The sequence below is a fragment of the Chanodichthys erythropterus genome, chromosome 16, assembly GCF_024489055.1.
Source record: "Chanodichthys erythropterus isolate Z2021 chromosome 16, ASM2448905v1, whole genome shotgun sequence".
Taxonomy (NCBI): domain Eukaryota; kingdom Metazoa; phylum Chordata; class Actinopteri; order Cypriniformes; family Xenocyprididae; genus Chanodichthys; species Chanodichthys erythropterus.
Window position 1 is genome coordinate 3,054,435 of NC_090236.1, and position 9,770 is coordinate 3,064,204.

General features: G+C 35.5%; 1 protein-coding gene across 2 annotated transcripts; it reads right to left on the minus strand.

The window, feature by feature from the left end:
- Nucleotides 1-379: 379 nt before the first annotated feature.
- On the minus strand, nucleotides 380-8,461 carry LOC137002591 (guanylate-binding protein 1-like). 2 transcript variants are annotated; one of them, XM_067362343.1, is made up of 11 exons: nucleotides 8,015-8,461; nucleotides 4,829-5,046; nucleotides 4,613-4,740; nucleotides 4,427-4,536; nucleotides 4,143-4,339; nucleotides 3,767-4,009; nucleotides 3,155-3,303; nucleotides 2,758-2,889; nucleotides 1,461-1,673; nucleotides 1,276-1,378; nucleotides 380-1,071 (listed from the first exon to the last, which is right to left on the minus strand). In XM_067362343.1, the coding sequence occupies exons 2-11, from the start codon at nucleotides 5,016-5,018 to the stop codon at nucleotides 665-667; spliced, it is 1,872 nt and encodes a 623-aa protein (XP_067218444.1). In that variant the 5' UTR covers nucleotides 5,019-5,046; nucleotides 8,015-8,461; the 3' UTR covers nucleotides 380-664. The 2 variants fall into 2 exon arrangements, with proteins under 2 accessions (XP_067218444.1, XP_067218443.1); XM_067362342.1 differs by having other exon boundaries at nucleotides 7,963-8,461.
- Nucleotides 8,462-9,770: the final 1,309 nt, after the last annotated feature.

Consider the following 9,770-nt stretch of genomic DNA (forward strand, 5'->3'; position numbering starts at 1 on the left):
TGTGTAGTTTTTGTGGAACAGTCTCTCCAAGTAATGTTCATCACATACCTTATTTTACACACATATAAACAGCTATTCTAAAAACCAATTAGAAATTCCTGAGAAAACGCATGAAAAATTAACCTTCCAGTTTAGCCTTCAAATTTATGCCATGATGGTGTGATTCAAACTTTACATGCGGCCATTTCTTGTATTCTGAATCCTCTCCCTTGTTCATTAAAAAAAATAAATGGAGTGTATAAGTTGTTTACATCAGCTTCTAAGTCAAACTGACTCCAAAAAAATGGGAAAAAGGGAGAAAAGGAGGTTGTGACGACGACAACAGCTTCAAGATGTATGAACCTACATGTAAAATAATAATGCATTTTAATCTGATGAATTTAATGATTATAACAGATTGTTTAATAAATGCAATGGTTACATCCAAAGACAAACTTCAGGTCTACTAAATACAGGCTAACTTACATGTCATACTACAGTGCTTAAAACTATGGATTTTCCCATCACCAGCAACACAGTACATCATTTTTGTGTACACTGTAAGAATGTGAACTAGGAAACTACTCAATAACAAACTAAATATAATCCAAGTAAGTAGAAACCTACTGATGATTGTGTTTCATAAGCTATAACTATAAACAAATCAATTTGTAATTTAACAGTATTATAAGGGGTATTTTTTGAGTCCTTTCATCAGCACCCTGTATTGGAGGAAGGCAGGAAGGACTTCTTTAACAGCTCCAACAATAGGCATCACATAATCCTTCATAAAACCGCCAGAACTTTTCTCTTCCTTTTCTTTTTTAAGATTCTTTATCTCTTCATCCATAAGATCAGCTTTCTCCCTAAAGCCTTTGTTTAGCAACTCCTCCCGCTCCTTCAGTTTGCTCTCAATGGCTCTGTCCATCTCCTGCTGCTGCTGCTCCATCTCCTGCTTGAACTTTTCCTTCATCTGCCTCATTCGGTCCTCCTGCCGCTCTCTTTCTGCATGTACCATCCGTTCACTCTCAATGCGTTTCTCCTCTTCCTCTTTGCACTTCTGTTCCAGCAGAGCATTCTTCTCCTTCTCCTCTGTCAGTCAAGATAAAAAGAAAGAAATGATGTGAAACATGATTCATACAAAACCTCCAGAACCTGAACTAAAAGATGCCTTGGAGATGCTCTTGACTAAAAATTTGGGTTTGGTTTCAATTTAAATAAATATGCATTTTTAATTACAAATGCTCCAGGATCAAACAACCTAATTAACTATTCATAAGATAGGTAAAGATTTACCTTGAATCTTTTTGTCATTTTCAGTGAGTTTTGTATCTGTGTAGAGGATGCTGTTTGCTTCAGCTCCTCGCTCATTCAGAAACTCATTCAGCACAGCCTCAGCCTGCACATAAACATATATATTAGTATTAGAGCACATTTATAGAACCATTTCATAAAAACACACAGACAGAACGTGTCCTCACCGATACACCTTTGTTGGGTTCTCTGCGGTACTGCTCAACGATGGTGTCTCTGTCTCTGCAGTAGAGTTCATATCCTCCAGACTGACTGTACTCTCCATTCTGCAGCCGGTTATTCATGTCAGAGAACAGATTCTTCAGCAGATCTCTGCACTTTCTCTCTGACGCCATCTCATTCTCTTCCAGCAGCTCTAAGTAGCATGTATCTATGTCTTCCTAAATATAAATGCACACATACATAGATCACATATACATACTGGACAAAGTCTGTTATACTACCATAGCTGAGATATTTATTATTAAAGATTAGTTCACTTTAAAATGAAAATTACCCCAAGCTTTACTTACCTTCAAGCCATCCTAGGTGAATGTGACTTTCTTCTTTCTGATGAATACAATCAGACTTGTATTAATAAATATCCTGACACATCCAAGCTTTATAGTAGCAGTAAACAGGACCAACATGAAGCTGAAGAAAGTGCATCCATCCATTATAAACATACTCCACATGGCTCCGGGGAGTTAATAAAGGCCTTCTGAAGCAAAGTTATGCAGTTGTGTAAAAAAATATCCATATTTAACAAGTTATAAAGTAAAATATCTAGCTTCCTCCAGACTGCCTTCTGTATTCAGCTTACGAAGAAAGTGTAAAACTCTCGCAGTTCAAAACACTTATGCTACGTCCCACACCTTCAATGTTCAAATTACTAAAAAAGTGTAACTACATACATTTTTTTTGTAAGCTGAATACGGAAGGCAGTCTAGCGGAAGCTAGATATTTTACTTTATAGCTAGTTAAATATTAATATTTTTCTTATACAAACGATTCGGAAGGCCTTTACTAATCCCCTGAGCCATGTGGAGTACGTTTATAGAGTGAATGCACGTTCTTCAGCTTCATACTCGTTGGTTCTGCCGCCATTATAAAGTTTGGAATGCTTCAGGATATTTACTAATATAACTGTAATTGTGTTCATCAGTAAGAAGAAAGTCATTTACACTTAGGATGGCTTGAGGGTGAATAAAGCTTGGGGTAATTTTCGTATTAAAGTGAACTAATCCTTTAAGGAAAAAATAATGATCCGTGTCAGTCACTCTGGGAGATCAGGGGAGTGAGGTTTTACCTGCACAGTTACATGTTACAGCACGTTACAGACACAAGACAATATTTAAATACTAATTTTAAATACTAAATATAAATTAAAATAATGCATAATGATCAAATTAACAAGCCTTTGCATATTTAAGAATATAGCTACATTATTATGAGGGTGCACAAAATTGTGCATGTGAAACTCACCACCAGTTTTGTTAGGTATTCTCCTTTTTCATCTTTAAAGGAGCGTTTCATGAACTCAGCGGTGGCCAGACTGCTGAACTTCTGGTGCTCTGAGGAAATATCATCCACACTTACTGGGAACTTATTCTTCACCTGCAAAGAACAGCATGCTTTGTCAGTAAATGGCTATAACAATTCTTGTACTTAAATCGGTTTAGTAAAATAAAAAGAATAACTTTGTGAACAAAGGCAGAGCTTTATTTATTTACTTAATATTATCATGGTAAATGTATAACTCTTTAAACTATTGCCTGCTGTTAAGAGACAGTATATGTATTTTTATGTATAAATTATTTAACATTATACGTATAACAAACCCAAAAATATTCAAAAACTAAATATATGAAATTATCCTTACCACTTCCATCCCACTATGATACACTTTCAAAGCTTCTTGAACAGCTGCCTGGTTCTCTAGATTTGCCAGAGTAACCACTGCATTGTCCAGACAGGGCACCTTCCCACTGCTGATTGTATCCACATAAATCTGCACCAGATTCCCGAGCACTGACAACACACACAAACACATCAATACTCCCTTTTTAAATTTAAATCTGGTTTCACAGACAAGACAGGGTTTAGATTAAGATAGGATTAGGCCTTAGTTCAGTTAGGACAGTAAAGTTGCTTTTATAAACATGTCTTAGAAAAAAAACATGTCTGACATATTTTAAGACAAGTCAGTGCAAGTTTTTTTTAGTTAAACCAGTTCAATAATGCTTTTTAGTCTGGGACTAGGCTTAGGCCTTGTTTGTGAAAAGATCAAGATTGCTGAAAAGATCAAGATTAGATCAGCAGAAGCAGCAGAAGCAGCAGAAGAGGAAGAGGAAGATTCAAAATATGTGATTTTCTTTCCATCATTCATCTGGGTGGTTAGAGATTTCACCTTGGAACTGGAAATTGATGGATAGGATTAGGGTCTGAACACTAAAATGTCCCAATAAATTAAACTATTGGGTAAAACACTCACATTTGCCAGTAACTTTGTGTCCTCCTTTTAGTGTTTTCACAAAACTCTTGTCAAAGATGTGGTCACAAAAACGACCTGTGACCTTCCGAAAATCTGGTACAAGGTCCCGTTCTTCCAAGCTTTCTAAGTGTGTCATTTTTTCAGGCGAGGCTGGAGATGGGAACACGAAACAGTTCCGGGATGGGAAATAGGTTCGGATGCATTGACGGGGCAGGTTGTAGTCACTGATTTTCTTATTTACACCTAAATGGAGAAAATAACACATTTTACCAAAGAAGATTGTGTCAACATTTTTTGTTGTTGTTAATATTTACTGACCATTAATTTACATTCACATACTGGTGTTTGATGTTTACAGTATGTCTATCTAAAATACCTTTCTTCAGCTGGAGGGCAAACTCAAGGTACTCGTCCTCAGTCACTTTCTTTCCATCAATTTCCAGTTCCAAGGTGAAATCTCTAACCACCCAGATGAATGATGGAAAGAAAATCACATATTTTGAATCTTCCTCTTCCTCTTCTGCTGCTTCTGCTGATCTAATCTTGATCTTTTCAGCGAGCTCACTAACATAGCTGCAGCACATTGAGAAATAACAGCATCTTGCATAATGTATGTATATTTGAAAAAGGAAGTGGGTTACGTTGCAGGTTAAAGGATACTGCAGCTTCTCCACTGCATCATTATTGATGGTGCCGCGGCTGTTGTACACCAGAGTGCTGCTGAGCAGAACAGCCAGACAGAAGATCCAGCCGTCATTCTTAGAGTCTCCCTGAAACACAGTGTCTTTAAAATCAAAGAATCCACCATATAACAATATTAATAAGTCAGCAGCTCCTTGTCCTCACCTTGTCCACATCACCGAGTCCCTCTGTGTCCAGCAGCACCAGAGTGTGTCCTTCTTTATAGGGGTGAGGGACACACCACATCCAGATGCCTTTGGTTTTCGACTCAATAGTGTTACCGAGAGCAAAGCCTGAGACAATTACAGTTTTATTATTATTATTAGCATGATGTAGCTAATATTCACACATTAAGTTGGCGTGTCTAGACGGTTCTCTCACCTGACTGTTGTCCTGCCAGGCGGTTCATAAGGTAGGACTTCCCCGTACGGTAGAGTCCCACCACAGACACTACAACCACCGGCTCCTTGATTCTACTCAGGAACTCAATGGCACCCTTACAGACGCAGAGCGATCCGTTCACATTCTCCACCAAACAAATGGGGGAAGGCATTAGTCTGGAATTAGACATGCTGACTCTCTCTAGATCTTCCTGTTTGCTAAAGGGGGAAAATAATAATTTGTTTGCTGTAAACAATGTTTAAAAACCTGCAGATGCAAAATAACTCAAAACAATTAATTCTTTATGGACACTCAAATATATTGTATCATTTACATTCTGTGTTAGCCATTAACAACTCATTTTATCTGTACAAATATAGTATGAAATGCTCCCTGGCAAGTCATTGTCATTCATTCACCAGAGACCTGTTCATCTTGCTGATTCTTACCCAGTTAATTCTGTTCTTAAAACTCACATGCTCACCCTAATGTCGTTTTACACCCGTAAGACCTTCATTCATCTTCAAACACAAATTCAGATATTTTTGATAAAATCTGATGGCTCGGAGAGGCCTGCACTGCCAGCAAGATCATTTACTTTTTTAATGCCCAGAAAGCTACTAAAAAAGCACCTACATGAAAAAATACTATAGTAATTTATAGTAAAGTTTTTGAACCACTGAACCAAAGTATCTACAACACTTTGTATTTACTACAGCATTCTGTAGTATTAACTATAATGAACTGATAAAATAATAAATACTGTAGTATACTTTAGTTTTTACTACAGTAAACTGTAGTGTATTGTAGTATATACCCTATAGTTGTAGAAAACTTAGTACAGTATTGGGTAATTTTTTTATATTACTATAGTGATGGGTGATTTTAAAACACTGCTTCATAAAGATTTGAAGCTTTAAAAATTTTTTGTTTCGAATCAGTGGTTCGGATCAAAAGCTGTGTCCGAAACCGCTCACTCGTTCACTCATTCACTAATCCCTATATAGTGTATGGCATTTGAGTGCACTATATCTGTATGGAGTGAACGAAATGAAGTGAATGAATTCGGACGCTGACGTATACACTGCGCGTCGGAGATATCTATCTCAGAAACGGCTCGACACGCAATAAAACAATTTTATCCTATATGTTATTTACATTATAAAACAATGTTAAAAACGATAACAATCATAATGACTTCATTTTGTAATCATACATGCCTCTGTGCCAGCTTTGTAGTTTAATCGATTGTATATTTTTTTTTGTCATGCTTAATGTGTTCATAATCATTTAATACTATAAAATACTGCAAACAAAAATACACATGAACAAGTTTACATAATTTCATGTATTTATCCTTTTTAATAAAGTTGTTAGAAACTCTCACGCTCACAGATTACGTGGTCTTTGAGCGCCCTCAGGCGACCGTTATGATTTGAATACGCTACCTATGATTAACGAATTTTTTTTAAATCATCCACTAAATTATCATCTTTTAAAGTTTAATGAGTTAACTGTGCTACACATTATTAAAACACATTGCTGTTAGTAAAACACATTAAATTGATTTAAAGCCTACATAATATTTTAATAATAAAAATAATATTTTTTATTAATATAATTTCATTTTTTAATTCATCTATATAATAATGTCCCCCTACATTTTAGTAGGTTTTATTCAAGTAATGATTAAAAAAAAAAAAAAAAGGTTAAAAAATTTGATTTTGGGAAATAGTGCTTCAGCAAGTGTACATGGAATGTACACTCGAAATCAGAGAGAATTGTGGGTATAAAGTAGTGAACGAATGTAGGGAATGAAGTCGTTCACTCAGAATTCGGACACCACTACAAAATGGCCGACACCCGATATATTGGACTATATAGTGGATAGGGAGCGGTTTCGGACACAGCAAAGTCTCTTTAAGACAAGTCATTTCACTCGGCGGCCATCTTTGAAACGCCTCTCGGGCATCCTGGGCATCATCATTTCTTTTACTGTCTATGGCATCATGCAGCTCCTATCTCTTTGAATGGGGAAACATCAAATTCTCCAAAACTGTTCAACAACCTTACGATTAAATTTCATATTTGAAATCATCAATCAAATCAAACAACAACTGTCTCATTTGTTTTCCAAATGCTCAAATCATGACAAAAAAAAACGGTATTTTTCAGGCTGGGTCAAGCTAATGCGCATGCGCAGACGTAATTGAAGCAGTGTTTTGAAATCGCCCATCAATAGATATTGTTGAATAAAGTTGTTATTTCGTTTTTTTTTTTTTTTTTTGGAGCACAACAAGTTTTCTTGTCGCTTTATATTATTAAGGTTGACCGACTGTAGCCAGATGAACTGTTTTAAATATGTCTTTAGTAGCTTTCTGGGCTTTTAAAAAAGAAAATCATCTTCTGGCAATGCAGGCCTCACTGAACCATCAGATGTTATTAAATATCTTATTTTGTGTTCGGAAGATGAACAAAGGTCTTACGGGTGTGGAACAAGACGAGTGAGTAATTAATGACTGAATTTTCATTTTTGGGTGAACTAACCCTTTAAGACTTTTATGAGTAGAGGCCACAAATACTGCCACATTCATTTAGCCAACTGCCACATCATAATAGTACAATTATATGACAATATTATAATATTTTATTAATAATAATACTGTAGCCTATATCAGCAATAATACATGCGAGTCAGAATTATAAAGGAATGAAAATGTCCAGAGATTTGAATGTGGTTCTATTGGTTTTCCGAGCCCTCGTGCGCCCTCTGAAGGAAAACATTTTTTTTTGACTCATAGGAACAGTTATTTATCTGCCACAGATATCAAAGCCAATGTTTTTTTTAAACAATTCTTCAAATTAACCAGTAGCCTATAGTTATTCAGATATTCACTTAATTAGAATGTGTAATTCAAAATTAAAAATACATGTCAATAATAAAAAAACTCATTGTAAATAAAATGTGAAACTTGCAAAAATAAGTCTTGAATGGACACCATAAAAACTGATTATATTAACAGTAACCTAATAAAATGTCTGCACTGATCTCTCATAAGAGTTTGCAATTACATTTGATTTTGAATATTTCATTTTTTAATAAATGCAAAATAAATAAAAGAAAGTTCACTTACATGACCCTAAATTTATAACGTGTCTTATACTTTATGAAGAGATGAAAGTTACCAATGTTCTCTCTTTCCCTCCGCGTTACTTCTCACAGCGCACTGAACCGTTTATGCACTGAACAGGTCTTCACCACAGCAGCAGGGTTGTTTTTCAGTATCCGCCCAAATCGATTATAGCTGAGTTGACGTTAAACGGGCGATTTCTGGGAAAACCTTATCCAGTGACCAAGCCCAAACAAACCAGCGTTGTTTCACTTTTAGTTTCACTGTAGTGTCAGCATCACTGATTCGCCAAAGAGAGAACACGCCTCGTCTCTGTAGCTGCCCTTTATGGTGTACAGATAAAAGTATCGTTTGCAAGCCTGTTAAAGTTGTTTTGAGAGTTTTTATTTCATCCGGCTGTCAGTAAGGTAATAATAATAATAGTTGTTTTATTTAGCTTTAATCAAACAATAATTGTTTGATTTAGCTTATGTTACAGCATGCAATCACGAGAACTCCACCAAACATAGCGGTGTGTTGTTGCTTGGATTGTTTTGCTATTATGTCATTTCAAGTTTTTTTTTTCTTTTCCGGGAACCAGTTGCAGGTCACAATGTTTGCGATTTGAAAGCCAAAACGCATTATAACGATCAGATGAACGTTGAAAACTTTAAATATTGCTTAAATGCCGGGAATGTTAAACAGCTTGTCCATTCAGTACACACGTGCTACAACTAGGTTGCGTTTACACTTGGCATTAATATGCGATCACCGTGATCCGATCAAGCAGATCAGATCATTAGCTAATCAGGACACAGCGCGTTTATATTTGATCACATTTAGTGACCTCTGTATCTGTATAACTGATCGGATTTCTTTTTCCCGCACAATATTTGAATTAGGCGCGTTGGAAAGGCAGACGCTTCGGCCTCATATAAAAAACTTTCACTTTAATCTCTATTATTAATGCAGTGCAAACAGCACGGAATATTTGTGATTAATTCCACAAAAGTACAATCGATCACAAATATACGGTATCTAGGGTGAATTGCCCTAATGTGAAACATTTTTTTGCATTTCAGACTTCTGTGACATATTGCAATTTGTAACCAAAACATCAAATTCACACACAATACCATTTTAAAAACCCCAGGATGTCTCCCAATCAAATCAAAAGAGAAAATGGAGATAACACATTCATAAAAGAAATTATAGACATATTAGTGCTCTTAGTGCAAGTCGTCTAAAACAATCTGGTGCTTCCTAATGTGGGACAGTGAAAATTCTATGATAAAAGGCCAAAATCTATGATGATGATGATAATAATAATAATAATAACAATAAAACGACGTGAAAATGCCAAAATCATTTGATTCATGCAGAATTGTAAAAATCTTCCTAAGTTAGTAATTCTCTTGGTTATGGATGGATTGATAATTGAACATCATCAGAAAAAAATAATACAATATGATAGTTTTGATGCACTTATTGTAAAGACATTAGCAACTATTTTCATAGGCTATGTTATGTTATATATAGAAAAGAGTTAAATGCACAGTCAGAATTCTTCACTGTTCTCTTCAACAGGCATAGCCTAGGCTAATTTGAAGGCAAAATATATAATCTTGCAACCTGGAAAAAAAAAAAAAAAACCTTGAACAAACTTTAGGCTAGATCTAACCTCGAGTCAAAATTCATAAAAAATGTTTTGAACTGCATACATGTTTAAGACCATTTGGCCAAATGTTTTCTATTTTACTAAACAACAAACACACACAATCATATTGCATAGCAACACTAAAACACTGTAAATAACCATTTTTGTCCCACAA

What these genes read in the sequence shown, in the direction of transcription:
- LOC137002591 (XM_067362343.1), bottom strand. Translation starts at nt 5,018, where the DNA reads ATGTCTAATTCCAGACTAATGCCTTCCCCCATTTGTTTGGTGGAGAAT. An exon ending in ATCATAGTGGGATGGAAGTG is followed by an intron (nt 2,890 to 3,154) that starts GTAAGGATAATT and finishes TGTTCTTTGCAG; the next exon opens with GTGAAGAATAAGTTCCCAGT. An exon ending in AACCCAACAAAGGTGTATCG is followed by an intron (nt 1,379 to 1,460) that starts GTGAGGACACGT and finishes GTTTATGTGCAG; the next exon opens with GCTGAGGCTGTGCTGAATGA.